The sequence below is a fragment of the Danio aesculapii genome, chromosome 9, assembly GCF_903798145.1.
Source record: "Danio aesculapii chromosome 9, fDanAes4.1, whole genome shotgun sequence".
NCBI classification, from domain to species: Eukaryota; Metazoa; Chordata; class Actinopteri; order Cypriniformes; family Danionidae; genus Danio; species Danio aesculapii.
In genome coordinates, this window is record NC_079443.1 from 20,238,589 (window position 1) to 20,265,991 (window position 27,403).

The following is a 27,403-nucleotide window of genomic DNA, read 5'->3' on the forward strand; positions in this document are numbered from 1 at the left end:
GACCAGGCGCAGTCCTGCTTAGATTCAGTGGACAACCATGTGAGAGTTGCAGAGAGCTAGTTGCCGGCATTTTCTAGAATATACATTAGATAAACAAAACAAAAAAGTACAAATAGAAGAAACCGCGATGACCAAAGTAGCAGGCTGTCATAGAGGACTGATTCTTGACATGAAAAGACATCCACAGGCCAACAGAAGCTCTGCCCTTGTGTCAGTCTGAGAGATTTGAGATCTCTATTCCCAGTGAGCGCGAGGCTGTGTGTACGCCACATGTTTCTCTGAGCGCCTCTGTGTGTCTGGAATAATCAAACACACTCTGGCTCTGGCTGTCTGGCTCTGCCTGGGCTCGAAGCTCTCAAACATCAGCCCATGCTGCTCCTCCACACACTTCTTCAGGTGCCGTCATTGCTCCTGTGATCATTGATTAGATATCGAAAAGCGTACACCATAGGAGAAATGTCGGAATGTGAGAAAGGTTGTGCATGTGAAAGCCTCGGCGCGTCTATAAGGAATCAGCCTCTGTCTCAGCGTGTGTCCGACAGCCCTGCAGTCTGGAGAAGATGCCATTGATCATGACTCCCTGCCGTCTGCAGTCAAACACAGGATAGACAGAAAGCCCTTTCAGATCATCTGTTTACAAGAGAGCAAAGCACTGGAATTCATCAAGACATGAAAGATGCGCCTTAAAATCAGCGATCACTCTCTGTCTGCTTTCCTGTTTTTATTTTTCTTTCTTATCACTTCTTGTGAATATGCTATATATTTCTTTGAATATCTACGGTTCACATATGCTCAAGCTCATCTTTTGTTGATCAGAATATACTTTTTCCATTTTTTAATTCTCTGTTTAACTCAATAATATCCAGCTGCACACCCGCAGACTCTTACACGTTTTAGCACACATGATCTAGGCAGGGGCGAACCATATATGGTTTTGACGGATATTATTGTTATTAACGTCTTCTCTGACCTCGTCATACATACAGTACATATATACATGTCCTTTTTCCTCACAGCAAGAAGGTCGCTGGTTCAAGCCTCAGCTGGGTCAGTTGGCGTATCTGTGTGGAGTTTGAATGTTCTCCCTGCGTTCACTCCAGTTTCCCCCACAGTCCAAAGACATGCGGTACAGGTGAATTGGCTAGGCTAAATTGTCTGTAGTGTATATGTGTGTAAATAAGTGTGTATGTGTTTCCCAGTGATGGGTTGCAGCTGGAAGGGCATCCGCTGCATAAAAAATGCTGGATAAGTTGGCAGTTCATTCCGCTATGGCGACCCCAGATTAATAAAGGGACTAAGCCAAAAAGAAAATGAATGATATATATATATATATATAGTTTCCAAAGTTTGAGTATTAGTTGATACTGCTTCTTCAACAGATATTTAAATGACTATAAGAAGCTTTGCAAGTACATGTCAACTAACCGTAACCCTTACTCCAACGTTACATATAATCTAATGATAATTAGTTGGCATGTAGATGCAATGTAACTTAAATTAAACAAACAGACCATCAAAATACAGTGTGACCAAAGATAAAGTAGTTTACCAGTGTACTAATTTTATATTATTAACTATAGTCATTTATTTTAATGTGACACATTATTGTTTGTTTTTATATTTTACTACAAAACAATTTAAACTAAGTATGACAACATTAAGATCCTGAATTAGTTTATTACATTTGATCCTCCTATTAGATGGTAATAGATTACCATCTAATAGTACATAATGGATGTTTTCTTTGTGTATGTGCATACGTGAAAAGTGTAAGTAAAGTCATTCATGTTTTATTTTTTATTTACATAATTATTTTTATTTACATAATTTGAGTACTAAAACTACACAGATGTAAAATGATCGTTAAGATATAACAATGAAATAATGACTGAAATGGGAAACCGTAACTGTTCATAGTCTGATGAATGGCAATCGTTACACGGACTGTCTTGATCGCCATATTTGTGAAATTAAGTAGGTGTCGATAATGCTCCTAAGGAGTTAGTCATCGTTAAACAAGAAAAAATAGAAGACTACTGATCTGTCATTAACCATATATATTCGCCCTGCCTAGAACGTATGTGCTGGATTGTGTGTGCTGAATTATTATTTTTTGTACTATTTTAGCAGTATTATTTTAGTAGTAGTAAGGGAGTGAATTTTTCATTAAAATTCTGCCATCATTTACTCAAAATGAAAAATGTTGGAAACCTGTAACCAATAACCATTGACATCCATAGGAAAATCCAATAATATGGAAGTCTATAGTCAAAGATTAACAATTTTTTTCTGAAATATCATATTTTGTTATTATCTTATCTTATCTTATTATTCAACAGAACAGAAAAAAAACAGAACAAGTCAGTTGTGAGTAGATGATGACAGAATTTTCCTTTTTGTGTGAACTATGCTTTAATGTTTAAAATGGATATATATATAGTCATCTTTATGTTTTTCCAACCTCAGTTATTTTCTTCTACAACATTAAACCATTTTTGGAGGGTGAGAGGTGGAATAAATGTTATATCAATCAAACCATCAATCCATCCATCCATCCATCCATCCGATCCAGCCCAAACATTTTCTTATGAGGAGCCAAAAACCAAACTTGATTGAGGCTAGTGGGCCGAAGGTAAATATAGTTGCCATTGGTAAATTCCTAATTTATTTAATAATATTTAAAAATGACCAGGAAACATTGCTTTATATTAACTAATACAGTTTTTTTTACATTTTATAATGAACTTATTACAGTAAAAACAAAACAATATCTCATTTATATCAGAAATATACTAGTTTTTGCCTTGATTTGCTTCTGCATCGTCCTCTATTCATTGAGTGACAGTGTTTCCATTTTAATAAATCATATTAATTTACAACATTTGATTAAAACATTTAATTTCAGTTTGCTTTTTTTTGTAGCTCAGAATAATATTAACAAAAAATGTTAAGTCAATTTAGAAATGATGTTCTCTGTGTTAAAGGCATTCGCCCCAATCCCCTCCATTATTCCCACTCTGCTATCAGTCGGGATGGTGGACCAAATCAAAGGTTACAATGGGCCAACTTTGGCCTGCAGGCCCTACTTAGGGCATCTCTAATCTAACCCATATATCCAGCCATCCATCCATCCATCTAATCTATCCATCCATCCATCCGTCCATCCATCGATCCATCAAATATGTTTGGAAGGTTGACACTTTACTTCTTTAATTTAAAACTATGCTGAAAATGTGTAAATATTGGTTATAATGAGCTTTAAATGAGCAAAATAATATGTTTGGGATAGGATAGAAACTTTTATTTTTTCTGAACAACAGAACATGAGTGCATTCAAACAAAAAGAGTGGTATTACCTGAGTTAATGACAGAGAAAAGAAGCTTCATCTGGGGTTAATTCAGTCCATTAAATAACAAACCCAACTAAATGTGACGTTTATTATAATCTAATGAGCTTTTCGCATTGTTTGATATAACTAAGTGCCCATAATTACCTATTTTATTGCCAGAAATCACATAAACTCTTTACCGATTATCAGTGCTATGAATTATAGCAGCATTGATGACACTTGACATCAGATATGAAGAAATGAACTTGTATTACCCTTTATTGGTAATAGAAATTAAAGACGTTTTAGTATGTTAAAAGTTAGATGTTTTGAAATTTGTGAGTTGTCTGAATTGGATCACACTTATCATACAATGTCACCAAATTCATCACGGGTTGTATTTCAATGTTGGAAGTACAGGAAATATGCATATGTATATAAAAATGAAATTGGTCACTATATTTCTTTGATGCTGGGACTGTGAAAATTGGGTTTTTATTGTTTGCTTGATTTATTTTATTTTTCTTTGTCAGCAAAAGTAAAAAAAAAAATAATAATAATCAGTTGTTGACAGTTTTATTTCACACCAGAACTACAGATAAACTATACTTTCACATTGTTGTATTCAGACAGTCGAATTAATTTTGTAGACAATAAAATAGAGGAACTACTGTAGATCCAGCTGACAAAGATGCTGTTGGACACACTGTAACTGTTATTGTGTAGATTTCTCACTGAAAATTGCATTGTATATGTATACTCTAAACAGCATTCTGATAAACGTAGAACGTCTTGACAACAGTGTTCTTACATGTATGCATCTGGGTTTTGCTTCTAAAGGACTTGCTAAAGTTTCCCACTGTTTCTCTTCTTCCATAGTGTGGCAGATTCTTTGTTCTTGCTATTTAGCCTAAAATCTACTTGTCTCATACAGTTAGATATAAAGTATTTTCTAATGGAATGTTTGCTCAATTGCTCAAGACATAACTGACTTCTGCTAAATCTCTACTGTTTTCATTCTTGCACACAGGCCTGCTTTCAAATTACTGCTTCATGAAGCTTCAAATGCCTTATAAATTCATTTCGAATCAGTGGTTCAGAGCAATTGCCAAGTTTTTTTTTTTCTTATTCGAAGTATTTTGACATTTCAGTGGTTCTGTGCCAGGGGGCAATTTCTGTGAAACTGCCATTTCTTGGCATTGTTTTCTGGTACACAGTCTTTTTTATCTGAGCTCATTCCATTTTGAATTCAAGCTCCCAAGAAAACTGGGTATTTTGTATTCCCATGGCACAGTAGTTTTGCCTGCAGGAAACACTGCTATCGATCCACCACCGATAATCAACTTTTTTTCAATATCTGAGGAAAATTCGACTTATCAAATGTCAAAAAGTGGTTTTCCTACTTTATTGCTTCCAGGATTAGTTTCCATGTGCTTCATAGACAGGGAGTTTGTGTGTAATCTGCTTTTGGCTGCTTTCCGACGTTGCAGCCAGCAGGATTGAGCTGATGTACTACAGGTCACCTTGTCCAAATTTTTTATCAAAATAACACAGAGTAGATTAACTAAGCCATTCTTAAGCTTTCCACCCAAACCAAGCTCATGCTAGTCGTTCTCAGCCCAGTGAACGGATGAACTCTCAGGATTTCTCTCAGGAAGTCCTATTAACATGCAGACGGAGTAGTGCGATAATGTAGACATGCTACTTTACTGCCCCGTTCCTTTAATAGATAGTTTGCATAATTGAAGGACACAGAGGCTGTGCAAATGAAATTCACTTCCTCACCTCTGCCAGGCCCTGTGGATCGACTGAGATCTAGGCAAAGCTTGTGCCCGGCGGGTGCTGTGCTAACCTACCCTTTGTTACAGCCCAGCAGCGTGGCATCATTAGGCCACTGGCAGGTAGGCCGGGAATGGATCTCGCTGTCTCCATCTCCGTATGGCCTCCAGCTGCTGTCATCCTTTTCAAGCGCAAACACTCAGAAGGGGCCAAATGATGTTTTACCTTTCCACGGGGACAATTATTGCGAGTTCCAGTTCAAGCTCGTGCAGAATTTCGACCGCCCCCCTTCAAACAGGAAGACAAAACAGTCAGGGCATTCCCTTGTAATGAGTTTATTTTCCCCTGTGATGGTGGATTGTATGTGCAGTGCAGATGTAAATTGCTGCTGACGGATGCCAGTAGCAATTCGCCAGGGACTGGGCTTGTTGTCTATATGCCCATTAGCAGATTCACACTCTCATCAGTATCAGCTGTGAATTCACAATTAAGCCACCCGCAGTTCTCTCATCATGTGACAGGCTTGTGCTGAGGGGGCAGCGCTAGCAGCAAACCGGACCTCCGTTTCACTGTCTGGCAAAAATAGGAGAGTTTCAGAGAAGGGAATGAGTAGTTAAACTGTATTGGCAAAAACTTCTGTCTATCTTTCTGTCTGTACATCTATCTGTTCATCTATCAGTGGTTATCAGTTGATGGGCTGGTAGGGGCCTTCTGCGCTTACTAGTAGGCTCAGAAGGCTGTTATCATCCATTCACATAGTTAATCAGCTATACTAATAGAGAAGACTCCAGATCCAGATCTGTTTTTACATTACTGTGACTGATGGGTTTAGGGTTGTGGTAGGGGTAGACGTTAATAAAATAATTAATAGGAAATTTAATAAATAATTAATGTTAACTTCCAGCCACAACTGTATGGGATCTATAGCTGATTAACCATGTGGATGGATGATAACAGCCTTCTGAGTGCAGAAGGACCCTACTGGCTCATATCTATCAGCTGATAACCACTGACAACGCTCATTCAATCGAGTGATACCATTCAAATCAGCTGATATATCTCTCTATTTTTTTTATAATTTATCCACTTATGTATGCACATATGGATTTATTGAAAAAACTGAATGACGTGAAAAATGAAAGAACTTATATGGTAATTGTATCATGATTATTAAAATAATCCTTGTCAATAATAATGCTTTATCATCTTCTTGAACATAACTTGTGTGCTCATTATTGTAGTCTATTATACAGTATGTGTCATTCTACTGAATTGAATTGGACTGTAGTAGATTTCCATTGAATTTCTTTTATAGTATTTTGGTTTATAACGTATAAAACCATTTTCTTCATCGGTCTTGTCTTTCATCTAACATGGGTATTTAAATTTTAATTTTGATATGCGTACATCAAAGATGTAGTTAAAACTAAAACCAATAAACTAAAATAATTTTCGTTCCCTGGAATAATATTTATTTTTAAATGTAATATTTATTTTATTATTTATGTTTTGTGATCGCAATTAATCGCATCCAAAATAAAGGTATGTGTGTGTGTTTTAAATATATCATGCATATATTATTATGCATATGTGAAACACACAGATGAAACTAAACTCTGCAAAACAAATTTGTTACACACCGTTGAAATCAGAATTATTAGCCCCCCTTTGAATTTTTTTTTTCTTTTTTAAATATTTCCCAAATTATGTTTAACAGTGCAAGACATTTTTCACAGTATGTCTGATAATATTTTTTTTCTTCTGGAGAAAGTCTTATTTGTTTTATTTCTGCTAGAATAAAAGCAGTTTTTAATTTAAAAAAAAAAAACATTTTAAGGTCAAAATTATTAGCCCCTTTAAGCTATATTTTTTGATAGTCTACAGAACAAACCATCGATATACAATGACTTGCCTAATTACCCTAACCTGCCTAGTTAACCTAATTAACATAGTTTAGCCTCTAAATGTCACTTTAAGCTGCATAGAAGTGTCTTGAAAAATACTAGTCAAATATTATTTACTGTCATCATGGCAAAGATAAAATAAATCGGTTATTAGAAATGAGTTATTAAAACTATTATGTTTAGAAATGTGTTGAAAAATTCCTCTCTCCGTTAAACAGAAATTGGGGAAAAAATAAACAATGGGGCTAATAATTCTGACTTCAACTGTAGATATTTAAATTTATATATAATTTGTATCTTATACATATATATTTTATATCTAAATAGAAAGAAATATTTTCTCAAATGTATGCATCCGTGTGTGTATTTATATATACATAATAAATATGAACAGTGCACACACTGAAATTGTCAAAACAAACTTTTATTTTATATGTGATTAATCGCAATCAATTTTTGCATTATTTATTTTATACATCAGCTTAGATACAACAGAAAATAAGACAGAAGGCTAATTTCTTTAAGCGCGTAATTCTAGGCCTGTCACGATATCTGTGTTTTTGTTGTATGATATATTGCACCATAATATATTGCAATAAACCATATTATTGTCATTTTAAGACCATTTTATACCACTCATTATATAATGCCAATATAATATCATGACAATGCAAGTACATGCTTCCAAAGAACATATAATATTTAATTCTTAGGAATATTTAATATAATTATAGTTATTTTACAATTGAATAATTAGGTTATATATTTATCCCAAACAAATAAATAATGATAAGTGTTTACAAAGCGTAAGGTAAAAAGTAACAGAAGCTGCGATATCTGCGACCAGATCTATTTGCAGTTGTCAGACACCCACAGGAAAATATACTATATGTTTTTTTTTAACAATACCGACACTGACACCTCCAGTAGAGATTGAGATGTTGCACAATCAACTAAAATATTGCTGAAATATTTTTTTATGTATGGACGATATATGTCACATCACCAAAAATGAGTGAGCTCATGTCCATGTGTTTTGCGATGAGTCAATATATTGATTATTGTGGCAGGCCTACATAATTCAGACCTTTAGTTCTGATTGAATCCAATGGCTGAATCGTATTGTTACAATGCAAATATTTGCAATACTAAATAAATTCCCTGTTTTCTTTCTTCTTCCAGAATCTTTCTTCTTCGTGTCAGCCTCCTCCCGCACTCCCAGTGTTACATTTGGTGACTCGTTTGACCTACAGTGCATTGTGAAGCCGCGACACAATCCCAACGTTCCCGCTGCGGTCACATGGCGATTTCAGCCAGCAGAGGGCGACGGAGAGTTCAAAGATTTGGTGACTTTCACACGGGATGGCACTCTGCAGTGGGGCGATCAGCTGCTGGGTCTGGGCACACGTACCACAGTGGATCGTACGCCCACTAACACCAACTTCCGGCTTAGCATCACCCGGGCTGGACGCAAGGAGGCCGGGACGTACCAATGCGCTGCCCTGCTTTTTCGGAGGAATTACGATGGCACCTGGAGCACAGTGGCCAACCGCACCTCCAACCCTCTGGGCATCAGTGTACTGCAGCCTGGTGAGTCTAAAAACGGCTTCCATCGCAGGAAAGGTGCGTGTAGGCAACCTGACTGCTTGACTGGGGGCAAAAAACGACCATGACTGTTCTGACACCGCCAAGTTACAGATAAGTTTCACTGACACCATTTATCGTTTTGATTTGTAACTTGGAAATGTGCGAGTGGCAGAGTGCTGGAGTCAAATCCCAGCCTCCAAAATGAGCACAAGAGGTATAAAGAAGCACAGATGGCAACTCACACTTTACTGTCACTTCTCAAATAAAGATTTCACTGATAATGCACCATGTTGTAGTCTGGCCTAGTTTCACAACTTTCACCCTCACTAGATCTCTCTCTATTTCTCTTTAGCCTTCATTTGTCATGTGTGTTTGACAGGATATCTGTTGTTAAGGAGTGACGTATGGAACACTGTTTCTGGTTCCAAGCTTCTACTCATCTAAATTAAGAAACCCTCAATCTAAATAGCCATTTGTGACCACCGTTTAGTCACACATTTAAGCTGGCCTTTTACAAATCATGGTGTTCACTGCATTCTTTGCACTTGCTGCATCCCAGACACCAATATTTGAATGATTTAGAGAAGATGAATCACTGTTTGACCCTTTGTGATTAGTAGATGTTAACATTACAGTCATTATTTTATAAAGTATTACAGCACACTGTATGTTTTGTACATCTGAATGCGTGGTTGGACCCAGAATCTGTGACGTCATACTTAACAGTCGGATTGGCGTTTTGTGTGTGAGAGTGTGTGCTTGAATGTGTGTGTGTGCACAGATGAGGCAGGTCCTCCTAATGGCCTGGAGTATGTGAGGAAGAGGTGGTTAATATCCTCCATGCACACGAGAGAAAGCGATTAGAAGAGAAGAATATGAGGAAAATAATGGGGGAGGGGTGGGAGAGAAGGTCATTAGACTGAAAATTGGAGCTCATTAAATCCAGTCCCTCTGGACTTCAATCCCTGGATTGAATAGTCTTGCTCCCCAAAGAAAGGCCTCCTCACTGACCTCACACACACACACACATTTATGTTTGTTTGTCTGTCCTGCTGGAAACTTCCATTGCCTTTCTTATTTTTGTACTGAGCTAATGATATTATTCATCCCCAAACCCATCACACAAATCTTTTGGGTTTGGATATTTAAGATATATTATTTCATGTTTTTAAGTGGAATCATTGTTTGGGTCCAATCACAACTCCCCTTTATTATTGCTGGTATAGAATAGTCATTCATTCATTCATTCATTCATTCATTCATACATGTTTTATTTATTTATTTTACACCATGAACATTTGGGGTTGCCAAGATTTGAACGTTTTAACAGAGGTTTAGTATTCTTAACAAGGCTGCTCTCATTAGATGCAATAAAAATGGTATGTGTGTATATTTTTAGTATCAGAAAATAAAGAAGTGTGACCATATATATATATATATATATATATATATATATATATATATATATATATATATATATATATATATATATATATATATATATATATATAAAGCGAAAAGAATACTTTGTTTTTTTTTTACCGTATATTACACTTTATTTTTACTATACACTTTATTTTAAGATACAATTCTCACTATTACACAATTAGCAAATCATTAACTAAGATTTTTAACTCAGTAAAATAATAATTTGTTACTTATGGCCCGTTCCCACTGAGTGGTACGGTATGGTTTGTTACGCTTTTATGGCCGTTTCCACTGTCAAAAGGCGAACCAAACTGAACCGTACTGTACCACTTTTCCGGCAACCTTTCGAAAGGGTACCAAACACGAGAAAGTTTACCAAAAGGCGAAGCTAGACGCGCAGCTGAACACTATTGGTTTACAGAGAAACGTCATACGCTTACGCAACAAGCCAGAATGAAAACAAAAGAGCTGCCATGTTTAAAATACAGCCGAGAGATTACAGCATAATTATATATACATATAATAACGAGCCATGGTTGACCCGGGCTCAAACAAACCTTGTCGTCGTTTTGAAGAACAGCCACAATGCCAAAAAGCGTATTTACCCTGATTTACAGCAGATTTACCCTGTGCCTATTAATAGTTGATAATAGTAATAATTGTGTGGGAAAGATTGGGGATGTAGAATAAAATTATACTTTATAAATTCAATTCAATTCATCTTTGTTTCTATAGCCCTTTTACAATGTAGATTGTGTCAAAGCAGCTTCACATAGAAGATTAAAGTGAATTGAAACAGTTTCAGTTCAGTTTTCAGAGTTTAAGTTCAGTTCAGTGTGGTTTGATTTTCACCAAACACTGAAGAGCAAATCCATCGATGCGCAGCTCTACAAGTCCTGAATCATGCAAGCCAGTGGCGACAGTGGCGAGGAAAAAACTTCACCAATTGGCGAAAGTGAAGGATAAAAAACCCTGAGAGAAACCAGGCTCAGCTGGGCACGACCATTTCACATATGGCTAATAAGTACTAATTAACAGACAATATCTTAATCGTAAGCTGTAATAAGCCAGTAGTTGTTAGTGGGAGTTCATACTTAAATGTAAGTGTTTATATATGGGCAAGCCCAAAATTAATTATAACCTTTGCTAAGTTTTACTTAAAGCTACTTTTATTTAACCAGCAAGTTTTGTTACATAAATGACACAAGCTTATTAACATTCATCTACAAGTATTTAAAAAAATATGTTACTCAAGCACTTCACTGAAGGTTGACAGTAGGGCTGCACAATATATCGTTTCAGCATCGATATCGCAATGTGCGCATTCGCAATAGTCACATCACAAAGATAAGCAATGTCCAATTTGAATTATAGTTGACCAGGAGTTACAAAATTGTATTTAATCACTGTATTTATATGGAATTTATATGATTTATGCAAAAAAATCTTACTTACAATCTGTGTCTTATTTTTAGTCCAACTATCTACATGTCAACGTGAAACCAAGATTATTTCATTTACCCCACTGGCAGATGATTTACTTAAAAGACGCAAAAAAACTCTTAAATTTGACTTAATTCTTCTGACGGTGAAAACTAAACAATTTTTTACCTGCTCTAAGATTTTTTTGATATTTGGACTAGAAACAAGATAAAACAATGTAAGAAAATAATTTTATTTGCATTGTGATTATTCAATTTCCGTACCCTAATACTGTTAGACTGCCCAGAAAACCATCAAACAGTGCTATTCAAACTGTCTTGTAAAAACTGTATTCATATTGCTATATTTGTTGCTGAAAAATGAAATATCGCAATATCAGATTTTTCCAATATCATACAACCCTAGCCGACAGATTCAAATCGTTGAAGATTTTACTTTACCAAACTGAATTATGTCTCACTTAAGTCAGATTTGTCTTGGGATGCAGATCTGTAGAACACCTCTACATTGTTCCAGTATATATTGTTTGTGAGCCAGACCATTTCCTCAGAGCTCATTGGCATGGAAACACACAAACACACTCCTGTCTGGCCCGAGTCTAGGCATGGTCTCTTTACAGCCGAGTCAGTCCAGCAGGAGATGTGTTTGTTCCCTCCACATGCTTCTCTATTTATTCTGTGTATGTGAGTGTGGCTGCTTGTGTACCTGCATATTTAGTTGACATTATTCATGACCTTGACACTACACAAACCATAAAGTGTGTTTCAATGTTTGTATGCATGAGACCTCACAGCGCTGCCCTTCCATCTCTCCATTTCAAGTTGTGTTTGCAAGTGTTGTGGAGTTGAGCCCCTTAGTAAGAATCAGTGCGAGGACTTGGCAGGAGTTAATGGCTGTAAGACAACCCTGGGGTGGAAACATGCTCCGTTCCCCCCGCAGGCCTGCTCCCTGCCCTCCGGCGGCTTGCGAATCAGTGCAGCCCGCTGGAGACTTGCTTGTAGGTACACTAGCTCATTTCAGCCCGAGGTTCCCCTGTTACAGAGCATTTCTAAACAGGATTGCGCTTTTATGTTGCTGATGCTTTTTTGGAATGTAAGATGGCTCGAGTGATTGGGGCAGACAAACAACGCAATCTAGAATGTCATGCATTTGGAATTTATGAAGCATTTTAAATCGATTCTGCTAACAGCACAGTCACGAGTTCTATTACCAGCATCATCTCCAATTTACTCTGTATTATACATTCAGTTGAAATCAAAAGGTTTATAGCAGCTGACGCATCACTTAAGTCTATCAGGGGAAATTTTGGGCAACAACAAGCATGTGTGGCTTTTTTTTCTTTCTTGGAACACATAAGGAGAATTGAATTGGTTGTTTTTTTGTTTGATATTTGTTTTTTGTGTGCTTGCAATTAGAGCTGGAGCTTTTGTGAGAGGGGAGAAAAAATGCACATTCATAAGCATTTGGAATAACTGTTTAGGTTGATAGATTTGTATGTCCTCTGATGCTCTTTCGTTTTACAGAATATCTGCATTGTCTATCGCTGTGTTAGTTTAATTGGATCAGAAGCAAGGGAGACAGATTTTCATTTCTACCATATCTCCCGTTCACTTTTAACCACCTTCCTGATATGATATAATATAATATATGGCCTTTTTACTTTTAGTTTTACTTGCTTTTAATCTTTCTGTATATGTTTGTAAAATAAGCTCACGCAACATTCCTTTGAACGTGAAATAAAACTATTTGGAAAAATATATATTGTACCCTAATATGTGCAAAACTCTGAACGCTGTGTTCAGGACAGTACTGTTTGCGTTTTTAAAAAATTTTATTTACAATTTTAAGTTGTAACTTTGTCAGGCTAGTGTGCTTCAGCAACACTTCCTATAATGTTTAAAAATAAAGTCAGAAAATGGAGAGTAGTTGGTCTTTTGTGGCTGATCAGTTGTATTTGACCAAGAGTGTCTAAATGTATAAGAGCGTCTAAATGTAAATGTATGATTTCAAACAAAATCGAAGACTAAACTAAAACAACACTTCGAACAAAATCAAGTTTGGAGTTTGTTTCAGCAGTTTGAAACAGCTCACCAAAATGAACATTTTGTTTTGGTTCCTAAACACTTTAAGCTACCATTGGATTTTTAATGTACAGATATACAGTACAGAAACATCTTTTCTTGCATGTTTTTCTGTGCATGTTTTACTGCATAAAGATCTTTAATATGAAGATGTTTGTTTTAATTCTTTTTTTTTTTTACTTTTATTTATTTAAGTTTATGCAGTTTTATTCATTGTGCATTTGTGTGGTTTTGGGTTTCATTGTCTGTTCACACTATTCTAAGTTTTGCACAGAGTCAATGTAAGCTGTGCAAACACTGATCTTTGCTTTGGTCTACGCTACATGTGTTATGTTAAACTAGAAGTACATTAATGAAACTAAATCAGAATTTACATCAAATTTTAAGATTCAAAATAAAAGCTAATTTAAAAAAGCAAAAATATAATTACCTTGGTGTGCAACGATTTTTTTTTTCTGTGCTGCTGTCCCCATCTCAACATTCATAGACCAGACCAGCTAACAGTATACCCAACTGGAATTTCCAACAACATAAACTTGTTTCTGCATAAACATTCACTACGTGTGTCTACAAACAACATCTGATGGGTTTTATGTGGGGTAAGAAAATAACATCGGGAAAAAAAAAAGAAAAAAGATTGACAAATCCAAACACTCAGATCGATTTTTTAAAAGTGTTTCAATTTGTCAAGGTTCTTTTTATTTTTTATTTTGCCAAATGTCACTTTCTTACCCCACATAAAACCCATTAGATGTTGACTGTAGACACATTCTAAATATTTCTGCAGAAACAAGGTTGTGTTGTTGCAAACAACAGTATGATTTTGTTCAAACCTCATACTTCAGTATGTGAATGTAGCTTGACACAAATCATTGAGTTTACAAAATGACATTTATTAATTTTTTTTGGCGTTCACTCTACATATAATTTAATTTTACTCAGTTATGTGCAAACATTGGATTTGCACTTAACGAGGCTTGTGTAAATGACAAAAAAATGCTTGTTTACTGAGAATATTAATGAGTGTTGAGTCATTGATTTGAACAGGAAAATAAGAACTGTTGAATTAATGAATAAGAAAGGTTTAGTGAACAAAATCTGAAGACTTTTGACTTAGAAATTGTCTTGAAAATTAAATCTCCAACTCATTGTTATATATTTTTAGCTTAATCAAAATGTTAAGAAAAAAAACGAATGACAAATGCACAAATAACTATCCTAAAACAAACAAAAAGAAATGAATCAAATTATTAACACATGCTGTAGTAATAATACAGTACTAATATTACAATCCTTTTGTTTTATATAGTTATTACAGTTGTCATAAAATATATTATTCATTCATTCACTCTTTTCAACTGCTTTTCTGATACCTGGTCACAGGGGCAGCAGTCTAAGGAGAAAACCCCAGACTTCCCTCTCCCCAGACACTTCCTCCAGCTCCTCCAGGGGGAATCTCTAGGCGTTCCCAGGCCAGCCAAGAGACATAGTCTCTTCAGTCTTCCCCGAGGTCTCCTCCTGGTGGGACATGCCTGGAACACCTCCCTAGGTAGGCGTCTAGGAGGCATCCGAAACAGATTCCTGATCCACCTCAGCTGACTTGGCTTGATGTGGAGGAGCAGTGGCTCTACTCCGAGCTCCTCCCGGGTGGCAGAGCTCCTCACCCTATCTATGAGGGTGTAGTCTGCCACTCTCTAAAGGAAACTCATTTCAGCAGTTTGTATCCGAGATCTTGTCCTTTCGGTCATGAACCAAAGCTCATGACCATAGGTGAGAGTAGGAACGTAGATTGACCGGTAAATTGAGAGCTTTGCCTTTCGGCTCAGCTCCTTCTTTACCACAATGGACAGATCCATTGACCACATTACAGCTGCCACTGCACCAATCCGCCTCGCAATCTCACGCTCCATCCTTCTCTCACTCGTGAACAAAATGCCAAGATACTTGAACTCCTCCACCTGGGGTAAGGACTTTCCTCCAACCTGGAGATGGCAAACCACCTTTTTCCGGTGGAGCACTATGGCCTTGTACTTGAAGGTGCTGATTCTCATCCCAGCCGTGTCACACTCGGCTGGGATGAGGTCTTGGGATGCCGCATAATGTGTTTCATGTTTTTTGTTTTATATAGTTAGTCAGCTAGTTAGTTTAGCAAGGTTTAGACCCTTTCACAGTACAGATACATTTCTCATATAGTTATTCTGTGTTTAAATCAGCAGAGCTGTTTTCTTAATGGTGTGTTACCAGTGCTTGTTGTTGTGTAAACCGATTCTATGCTTATATTATTTCTTTCAATTCAAAGCGGTTTGGTTTACACAAGCATCACGCAAATATGTTTAAGATGCCGAGCAAGGCAGAGCTCTTTGCTCCGCTGGCTCCGTGACCTTACTCTCTGAAGGGGAAAGCCGGCACCCAGACGACCCTTCAGCATGCATTTGGAAATCAACTTATCATCGTGAGCACTCGTTTAGTTTCCCTGGTGTGTGCTTCACTGTGTTTATTTCACTCAATGGTCGGCCATAAGAGAGCACAGACACACAGACTTTTGAGCAGTGGCCTGTGACTTTCTTTCTTTCTTTCAATTCATTTGAATTTTAAAGTGTAGTTCTTGATACTTTGTAGCAACCCACAATCCTCTATGCGATGCAGTTTTGCAGCCTGTTACTGAGTTAGAAAGGTGTGATTGCTTGATTTGTGATGTTCTGACATCACCGAGCTGCACCCAACAAACATTTCATAAATATAAACAAACACGGCCCCACTGCTGATGTTTACTTCATTATTGACACTTCAAAACACACCGATTCCCAGAGTTTGGGCTTTTCCAGACACTCTTTGCTAGAATGCATTAAACTGTCTGATTGGTTTTGAAGTTTCATACAAGGAATGAAAAGAATGAGTGAGAGACCTCGTTTCTAAACTAACTTACAGCTTTGTAGTCCAAAAACTGTAAAAAAATAATTCAGGTCCTGATCAAATGAAATAGAAGAACAAACTGATGTGACGTAATTCTGAACAATATCAGGGATAAACAAAGTTAATTTTGAGTTCAATTCAAGAGTTCAAAACTCATTTTTTTTTGGAAGAGTTTGGTCTGGCTGGTTAACTGTTTACTGTACATTCAATCAAAATTTGAAGCCCTGGGTTATTTTAATACATAGTATGTCACTGAATTTGTTTAATCAATATCTAATTATTTAATATTTAAATGAATGTAGCAATGAAATGCTGTTTTGCTTCTGGCATCCTGAGTTTGAATTCCAGTTTGCAGACCTTTCCCAATGTCCCTTTAAGGCAAGTCATTTCGCTCAGCAGCCATCTTTGAAATGCCTTTCGGGTAGTATGCTCAGGCATTCTGTCTGAATGGGAAAACATCAAATTATCCAAAACTTTTAGCCAAGCTCACGATTACATTAAATATTTGGAATCACCAATGCAATTACACAATAACAGTCTCATAAGTGTTCTTCAACCTCATTTATGGCCGTTCTACTCATCATCATCCTCTGGATAATGATCGTCGGATCTCGCTGCTCTTCTGAAGTAATCCACAACTTGGTCTTGATGGCGAATCTCCTCCAGAAATGACAGCGACTCTTTGTTTACAAGTTTGTTGGCGTTTGAGTAGTTGCTGCTGTCATGTGATGTGCGTTTGACAAGACAGACTGTACCTCGCATTAGTTTCATACGTTTTACAAACCATAAAATGTTTGTTTTCAGGTGTAGTGGGTTCATTTAAAAGTACATATTTCAAGCTTTATGTGGAAATATTTCTTATTTGTTATGACTGCGAAGCAAGTATGCGCAGAGATTGTAGTGTGTTTGTTGACCACATACACTGTTGTAAAAGCACACATCTGGTCTGAGCTTCTCCCCTGAAAAATCGTCAGTCTACAGCGATCAATGATTGGCTCCTGTACTAGTATTCGTGGCTTCATTCGACATATTGACCGTTACACTTTTCCACATTCAAAACACGTCTTGTGTTTTCTGTAGTCTTTGCCTTCCCACACCAAAGCCTCTCGCTCCAATTTCGCTTTCTGTTCAGCTAATGTCCTATTGCAAAAAAAAAATGTACAAAAAAAAAAAAAATACCTTAACTCTATCCCCACCAGTGTTTTTTTTAAGTTTCCAGTCACTGCATAAAAAAAATGCAGGTAGATTTGATCAAAAATAAAAACATTTTTAAGGAGCTCACATATAGAGATACGTCCAATAACAATGCATGTACGTGTGTCTGTGTGCATAAAACACTTACACATAAACCTTTTGTCCAGATCGACAGAGGTGGATCATTCTACTGTGATGAACTCTGAAAGAGCTGAAGGAAAGTGAAAGTAAGATTGATGGGTTAGCACAACACATCTAGAAGCTTCTAAGTCTATAAAAGGATCTGTCACTGCGATCTCCATCCCAATGAGATTCAAAATGCCAAAACATGAGAACTCAGAGAGCGAGTCCGTCAACGCCTGCCTTTTCTGGTATATACCTCTTTATTTTTACATGCAATCCCATCACTTTCTTTTTTACATCCAAACTGACCTACACTGATCGTCTTTATATGTGTATCTGGGAGACCCAGAAGTCTCAAAACTCTTTCAGGACATGCGCTTGGGCTTTCCTTATTGTAATACATCTAAAACATGGATTGCCATAATAAATTGGCAATGGCAAGGAAGCGTTGTCTCTTTATTTGACCAGACATCTCATCTGCCATATGGTGTTTATGGCAAGGAAGTAGTTTAAAAAAAATTATTGAATGAATAAATATAATATTAATATAATAGTAACTGGTTGTGTTACTTTTTATGTGTATGATTCATATAAACAAAACCTAATGCCATTTAAAATAATTTGACACAAACTATAGTGTGTTAAGCTTCAAAAGAATTTCATGACAGCAACCCGTATGCTTCATAAACAATGTAGGACATTAATTTTCCCTGTTCATCTTGATATCTGTTTGTGCTAGTTCTCTAAATGTTAAATACTTCTGGCTAAATGTTGCGAGCTGACATTTGGAGAAACAGGTTGCGAGGAGAAACTGGAGTGGAGGTAATGATGTGTGAAAACATCATGCAACTGACTGAATGCATTATTGAAAGACATTAAATCATGTCTCCAGAACTGCCTGTTTAATATGTATTAGGCAGAGCTGCTTCTCAACGTGTGAACGTGAGGAACCGAGTGTAAATGCAATAAGGGAATACGTTTTCCTAGCATGGCTTCGTTCGCATTGTCAAAACGCTCTGCATTCCTCATAGTCTGAAGCTGAAGATGGACGTTTGTTTTGTGTGCTTAGTAGCTGTGAGTAGAGTCTGCTAGTAAAAATACTCATGGGGTCTCATAGGACTGGTCGTGTCTATGCTTTGAAGCCATTTTATTCATATTTAATACGTCGGCTAACTCATTTGCTTACCTCAGCACCCACATGTGGAGTTCCTCAAAGCATCATGGGACTGCGGTTGTGCAGCTACAAGCTTTAATTTCTGCCTTACTGCTCGTGGTGAGATAAGCGCAGAGACATTGCACAATCTGGTGCTTATCCCCTCACCCATTTATATATCTATATTGTTTTTACTCTCGAGCCATTCAGTGTAATGGGTGTCACATGTTTTCCATTGTTGGTTAAATGGAAAGATACACATTGACTCAGCATTGAATTCCATGTGGACTGGTTTCTAAGGCTTGCGTTTCAGTATGTTGTTCAACTGAAAGTGAATATTGAGTAGTGGACAGGGCTTTCTTTTGGCATAGAATTTTCTTGTAGTAAATTAACGGTAAGAGTGGTGTGGTTAAGAATATTGTCTGAAGCAGTCAAATTGACGTCAACTGAAAAATCACCACTCCAAACGCAAATAAATTGGCAGCTGTTTTCCAATATTATTCAGTATATCATCTTTTGGGTTCACAAAAAAATAAATAAGTAAGAAACTTAAAACGATGTTGGTCAGTTGGAAGGAGAATTACGAAAACCCTAACCTGATTTCACCAAGTAGGATATGTTCTGGGATTAACATCTATGTTGATCCTGGACCAACATTCAAATCAGCCAATTAGAATTAAGAGATCAGTTTATCGTTTAGGCTTACGGTTCGGTTTATGCTCTTCTACATGATTGTTATCCAACTATTATTCCCCTCTGATTTTTGGACTGGGTGGCGTGGTAGCGCTATTGCCTCACAGCAAGAAGGTCGCTGTTTCAAGCTTCGACTGTGTCAGTTGGCCTTTCTGTGTGGAGTTTGCATGTTCTCCCCGTGTTTGCATGGGTTTTCTCCGGATGCTCTGGTTACCCCCACATTCCAAAGACATGCAATGTAGTTGAACTGGGTAAGCTAAATTGTCCGTAGTGATGTGTTTGAATGAGATAGTGTGTGGGTGTTTCCCAGTGATTGGTTGCAGCTGGAAGGGCATCCGCTGCGTAAAATATATGCTGGATAAGTTGGCGGTTCATTCCGCTGTGGCAACCACTGATAAATAAAGGGAGTAAGCCGAAAAGAAAATGAATGAATGATTTTGGGACTAATTTACAGTTATAGTTGGGTTTAGGGGTAGGGAATAGGTATGGATTACATTATCAAACAAAAATGATGTTAATTCAGGATCGCATAATACGTGGCAAAAATACAATGTGCTATAGAAAAGCAAATGTCTACAGTAGAGTTAGCATACATAAGGGATTAAAATGGAGAAAGTCTGCCATTTTAATGGAAAATTAAGGGGTGTGTTTGCACAACGACAACACTGTCAAAACAATCCCCATTCACATAGTTCACCCTGAAAATTGGAAATCACTGCATCACATGTGCACAGCATTGTGGATTAAATAAGCAGCCATGAAAAAAGAAAGAAACATATGCACAAATAAAATCACTCACACTGTGATCAGTAACATGCATTTAGAAAGAGGAATAGAAATAGTGTTTCTATAACCAATATTTGTATTAGTATTACAACCGTATGGATTTTGGAGATCAGTCATGAAAATTGATTCAGTGGCCAGTTGCTACATATTTTACCACACATTTCCATTCTTGACTTCATTTTGTTTTCTAGTATTTTTTTCATGTTGCGTCTGAAGCAGACTAGTGAGATTATTTGCTAAGGAATGTAAGAGAGGGATGATTAATACAAGCGAATGCTCTGAATGCTAATCAAGCGCACATGCTGTCAGCACATGATTCATAGTTACCAGTGATAGTGCTTTTCTTGCTGCCATCACGCATTAAACACTGTGTAAATCAAAGAACTCAAGGATGTGTTATCCTGTAATTGCTTATCATGCTGATTTATTTCATTTTACTGAAAACCGAGTCTTCAATTTGAAGTAATATTTAAATAATGCGTGTAGGAAGGTGTTATGTTGTTGTGTTTTTTTCTTCTTCTCCCAGAAATGAGGAAGAGCACAACATGTAGGCGATTTTTTTTTGTGTGTGTTTGTGTATGGACTGCAGGGTGTTTGGGGGCAGGATTGGCAATGTTTGAGCCAGTTGTTTTGTGTGTGAGCGCAAATGTGTGTACGTTTGGTCCTCCAGTTAGAATCTATTGTGTATCCCCAAATTGAAATTTAAATGTAGGGGAGATTGTGGTTTCTGTATTGTGGCTTTGGAACACCTTACCACCATCAATAAGACAAGCACTTTTCACCAATTTATTTCAATTTCTTCAAAGTCTAGATTAAAGAAAAAAATTCAAAGGCATTCGGCAGAAGGTGTGTTTCTTAAAGGGTGTCCAAGATGTCTTAAAAAGTATAAAAAATTTAATTCAAGTCTTAAATGCTAATTCATAAGGTATACATTTTTTTTAATAGTTTTTGATTATGTAATTTGAAGTTGTATGCTTGAATTTAATCTGCGAATATTGGGGTGCTGTTTTTAGTAATAAAAAATTGACATCACTTGAATGCAGAAACTTTTCTCAGAGATGGGTTAAGTTGGATAGTTGGCAGTTATTTCGCTGTGGCAACCCCGAATTAATAAAGGGACTAAGCCGAAAAGAAAATTAATAAATGAATGCGGAAACATCAAATTCTCCAAAACGTTTAGCCAAGCTTACAATTACATTACGTATTTGGAAACATGAACAAAATAAACAAAAGCTGTCTCATAAGTTTCATTTCTAAACATTCAAATCAAACAAATCAGCATTTTTTCAGGTTGCCCGAGCTAGTGGAACGAGATCACGACACCAACCTCATTTTTGATAATGATCGTCCAATCTCGTTGCTCTTCTGAAGTAATCCACAACTTGGTCTTGATGGCAAATCTCCTCTAGAAATGAAAGTGTCTATTTGTTTACAAGTTTGTGGGTGTTTGAGTAGTTGCTGTCATGTGATGTACGTTTGACAGTATGTACTGTGCCTCGCGTTCGTTTCATACAGATTACAAAACCAGAAATCTTTTGTTTTTTAAGTGGGTTCATTTAAAAGTAAAGATTTCAAGCTTTATGTGGAAACATTTCTTATGTATGTGAAGCAAGTATTCACTGAAATTCCAGTGTGTTTGCTGACCACATAAACTGTCGTAAAAGCACATGTTTGGGCTGAGAATCGTCAGTCTATAGCAATCGATGATTGGCTCCTGTACTAGTAGGCCCGGCTTCATTCGCCATATTGACCGTTACACTTTTCCCAATTCAAAACTATACGAATGACACGTCTTGTGTATTCTATAGTCTTTGTATTCTATAGTCGTCTATAGGTGCCACCTGCTGGAAGAGAGTGAATTAGCATTTGTATTTAGTATATGAATGAGGTTTTAGTTTGGGTTAAGGTATGTTTTATGTAGCACAATTTCTCAGAAACAGAATGTATTTACATCATAGTTTTGAAATTATTCAATCTATTTTAGATCACTATCCACCAATGCAGTGTTTCCCAACCCTGTTCCTGGAGGCACACCAACAGTACATATTTTGTATGTCTCCCTTATCTGGCTCATTCGTGTCAGGTTTTGGGGTCTTTTTCTAATGAGTTGATTCAGGTGTGTTTGATAAGGGAGATGTTGAAAATTGTGTACTGTTGGTGTGCCTTCAGGAACAGGGTTGGGAAACTTAGTACTAATGTATGTTGATTCTTTGTGTGGATCATGATGAAAGTGCAATTGTCGCTTCAGCCTGTGAAAAAGCAGATAAAAAAACTTGTCTCACACTCGTTTATTAGAATTTTTCTAGTGACTAAAATATAGAATTGGCTAGTAAAAATCGTTTCTAGTAAAAAAATTACTGATCTACTTTTAGTTCTTCATTATGCGGTAGTTAGCAGGTTACCTGTTGAAACCTTAAGTGTCGATGAGGTCTTAAAATGTATGGAAACGTTGTTGTTTATCTGTTGGAATTTGGTCAGTGAAATTTGTTGAAAATTGTGCTATATAAATACAATCATCATTGTCATTGTATGACTGCCCTGAGGAAAGGTGTTTGGCAATACTGTCAGGCACTGTTACAGCTCTGGTGTGATAGAAACCATTGATCTCTTGTCAATCTTTGAGCTGGTTTATCATCCCATCTTCAAAGATGTTAAACGGAGGCCCATCTGTCTGCAGAATTGGCAGGAAACCTTTTTTTCCTCTAGAGGAACTTGCGTTTTATCTTGAACGATAAATCTGCGTAGCACACACACTTAAAACTTTTAAATATTTATGTATATCCGCATAAACTCGTACACTGGACAGTCGCTCATTCCACCTCATCCTCCTGTCATAGATCCATAAACATAAGATGTGGGTTGTGAAGGCGGTTTATGCGGTTCAGTTTCTCCAGAGGAAGCCAGCACTGATGTCAAGGTGGACGTATGAAGTTTCTGAGAGTAGGCTGTTTCAGGCGATGCTCTGTGTTCATTAAGATGTCCCTCTGTTCCACTTCTGCCACTTAATAAAACCGTGCTGGCAGGTTGATCCAAAACCTCGTGGCATGGATATTCATCTTCATCTTGTGCTAGCGCTCACACTTTTGCTTAAATTAGAATTTTTGTGTCTTCAAGTGCAATAGAGGGAAACTCTTCTAGCTGTGATTTCATCAGAAATTCAGAGCGATGGCGATGATTTCACACACAAACACTCTGTGCTGCATCTCAGCAGGAGCCGCGATGTGATTTCCTCCCCGTTTGAGCACAACTTTATAAATCTTTTCACTTTTTAAAACTTGGTTTGGCATTTAAATGCGAATATTATGGGTTGTTTTCTCCTCTTGTGATTGCTCTTCTGCTTTTATGGCGCGTGTGAAATGCAATAAAATAACATGTGTTCGTTTACGCCGATCTCGAGGGAAGCTGACTGAACTTTCAGCGTCGTGACACAATCTAATCTGTGTGCTGTAATACCAGTAGATGTGTCCTAATGGGACTATTCTCACTCCAGATTAATGAAGCAGTCAGATGTGGAATATGAACATTTTTTCATTAGTTCCCTAGTACAGACGGAATGAGAAATGAAACCGAAACGGGATTTAGCATTGCCCTACATAGAATGCAGCTGAACTGAAAGAGTTCACCTACACACAACATGATATAAAACACATGCTGTTTCACATGCTTTTAACACTGAAGACACATGGATCAGCACAGTCAGAGGTGTGCATACGGATAAATGAGCTGCTTACCCACTGTTTCGAGGCATTATGCCATTGTAGCATTATAAAAATGTCTTCAAATGTGTCATCCTTTGGCCAAATTGGATGTCAGCATTGCCTACAGAGTGTTTTCCTTAAGAGAATCCCACATCACCTTTCAAAGAGCTTTTTCCCTTATTTAATACTTCAAAATATAAATAAAATAGCTTCATCTAATTAAAAATTGATTGGTTTAAATTGCTCTTATGCTTTTTCTTTTTAAAACATTACCTTTAATGCTTTGTTTTTGTGAAAGTAAACATCTGCCAAATTTTAAAACGGTTCACTTCTGTATTCAATCTATGTCAGTCTGTGAGCAACATCTACTTAGACCCTCAGAGAATTTAGATGCTTTGTGTTGTCATTATTGTTAAGAATAAGCATTTAGCATTGAAACTTTTGTTCTGCGACTTATGCACGATTAACTCCCATTATATTCAGTGAAGCTACGAAATGCATCTTAGCTGTGTTATATTTGCAATTTGTATGCGGAGCGTGTGCACTTAACTGAAGCTCTGACTAATCCAAACGTTCCGATTGGCCTTTGTGTTCATATATGTTCAACAGAAACATGTGTAATTCACTTCTAAATTTGCAGCTGAGAACTTACTCAAATTGATATGGTGAGATTGACACCATTATTGCTTTCCTACATTAGAAACAATCACTGAAGTTCGAGGAAGCATCTGGAAGTAAAATTCTGATAGGGCAGTGGCTTTTTCATTAGGCTCACGGTTAATACCTAGATATTATAGACTTAGCACCAAATCAGCACAATAAAAATCAGCATTCTAACACATCAAAGTTCTTGAAAGCAAAAATGGGTTAAGGTGCTCTAGGATTGGCCAGACCAGTCACCAGAATGAACATTATTGAGCATATCTGGGGTAGGATGGAGGAGGATGCATTGAAGATACATCCAAAGAATCTTGATGATCTCTGGGAGTCCTGCAAGAACGCTTTCTTTGTCATTCCAGATGACTTTATTAATAAGTTATTTGAGTCATTGCAGAAATGAATGGATGCAGTCCTCCAAGCTCATGGGAGTCACTTCATGACTTTATATTATGTACTGTACATTATTTCTGTTTCAAGACTTTTGTCTAAGCAAAGTCAGACCTTAATGTTCTAATTAAATGAAAAATGGCATGATCATATTTTATTTTGGTAAAATAAGAGTAATCTAGAGGCCTTTGCCCTTCATATCAGCCACTTCTGAGACCAAATGATCAACTAGATGTCAAGTTATTATTTGCTGTTCATAAAACTTGGATAGGCGACAAGACTTTTGTCAGGTAGTGTATAAGAAAATTGCTTTCCACCAATAAATTTAAGTCTAGATTAAAGACTGTTGTTTTCAAAGCTATTTGGCTGTTTGGAGGTATACCTGTTTCTTAACTTCTTAACAGTTTCTTTTTTCCTTAGGCTCAGGGTTAATAGCTAGATATTATAGACTGAGCACCAAATCAGCACAATTAAAATCCAACACACATGCACAACTAATTAGCTAGCCTAGTTGTCAATTATGCTGTGTACATGCACCACTTTCATTCAGAATGTGCCCACTTGTTCCGTTTCCGGTGTTATGTGTCCAATTTTAATTGTAAAGCATGTTCTTAATCAAGCAACAGTGTGAATTTGTAGGCATACTACTGCTGAAAGGTGAAGTTAGGCTATAAGGAAAAGATGTGCGCGATCAGAAAAGCAGTGGCGTGTGGACAAAGGGCTACACTATAGTAAGTGTTGGTGAGAACAGGTTGTATTGCTGGAATTTAATGAACTGAAATGGAAATTAAACTTTCGCATGAGTCGCCGCTCGCTGGTCATTTATGTGTCTATGTGGACTAATAGAGGGGTTGTTTGAGGAGTGCAAGATGGAGAAAGATTTTATTAATAATAATAATAATTATTATTATTATTATTATTATACTTTATTTTTTAGTTATTTACTTATTTATTTTTTCATGTGCTATGTGGTTTTTTTATGTTTATCTCCCCAGTGTTGATAATGTTCTACAGTATGTGAATGTATCGCATCATTTCTTTGTTCCCCTTCCTGCCTGTCATTAGTGATTCGTATGTTTCACCTGTGTTATATTTATGTCACCTGTCATAGTTTAATTAGTCCATGTATTTAAGTCCAGTGTTCCCAAGTGTCTGTGTCGAGTCATAACATTATTACCTGTGAGTAATTCCTGTGTTCCTGTTCCTGTTTACTTCTGGAGATTTGTAAAATAAATTTGTATTATTATTATTATTATTATTATTATTATTATTATTATTATTATTATTATTAGTAGTAGTAGTAGTAGTAGTAGTAGTAGTAGTATTAGTTGTAGTTATAGTCATATTCGTAGTGGTAGTCGTAGTCGTCGTCTTCGTTGTCGTCTTCACATTAATAACACATTAGTTATTCTAAATAATCTGAAATTTCTTAATTATTTGGCTACCACACCACTCTTCATAAACATCTAAAATGTTTTCAAAATGAAGAAAATTATCCAGACATCAGTAACCTACAAAAGATTGCTGCTGGTGATTTATGAGTTTTAAGATTGATGAGTGTGTGAGCATGAGAAAGTGGATGAGAAATCATGTGGCTCACCTTATTGCACACATCTGTATGACCCATATATTAGCGTTTACAATATTCATCACTTCCACGAACTGCGACCTTTGTGCTTTGCCGCAAATCATATGGCAAATCGTGACGTAGAAGCAAAGTAATCAGTATACAGCATTTACTAGGCAGAATGTTTATTTTGTTTGGTTTATGGAGAGGTTTATCCCACTCCTCTTAAACCGATTACAATTTCAATTCATTTTCAGCGTTTTTATTCTGAGATGTTTATATGGATCATTTTAATTTAGATATGACTTTTAAACCGATTAAATGGTCATCTTGCTGACAAACCTACAATTTACTATAGTGGAAGCTTCATCTGCTGAGCGTTACTTTCTGTTAACCTAGATATCTCTGCGTTAGCATCTTCCTTCCATTAATCAGCCATGACTGGATTCAGCTAACTGATCTTACAGGAATATGTGTCACCAGACCAGGGGCGCTGTAGTCAGCTCAAAGCCTCCTCTAGACACATCCTTACCTCCAGGACCATGAATGTGTAACAGAAAAGAAGACTGCGCTGTGTTTTATGCCTCAGTCATCAGATTTTAAATGACTTTTTCTTATCGCCGTTACTCTAGCAAGTGCCTCAATGCATTAACTCATCGTTCGATGTTCGAGCTGCAA

At 36.8% G+C, this 27,403-nt stretch overlaps 1 protein-coding gene across 1 annotated transcript in view; it reads left to right on the forward strand.

Annotated features, from left to right (window-relative positions):
* igsf3 (immunoglobulin superfamily, member 3) overlaps nucleotides 1-27,403 on the forward strand; it is a 332,749-nt gene that overhangs the window by 260,252 nt on the left and 45,094 nt on the right. The window contains exon 6 of the mRNA XM_056465165.1: nucleotides 8,195-8,602. Coding sequence (XP_056321140.1) covers nucleotides 8,195-8,602 — 408 coding nt within the window. The remainder of the gene's footprint in view (nucleotides 1-8,194; nucleotides 8,603-27,403) is intronic.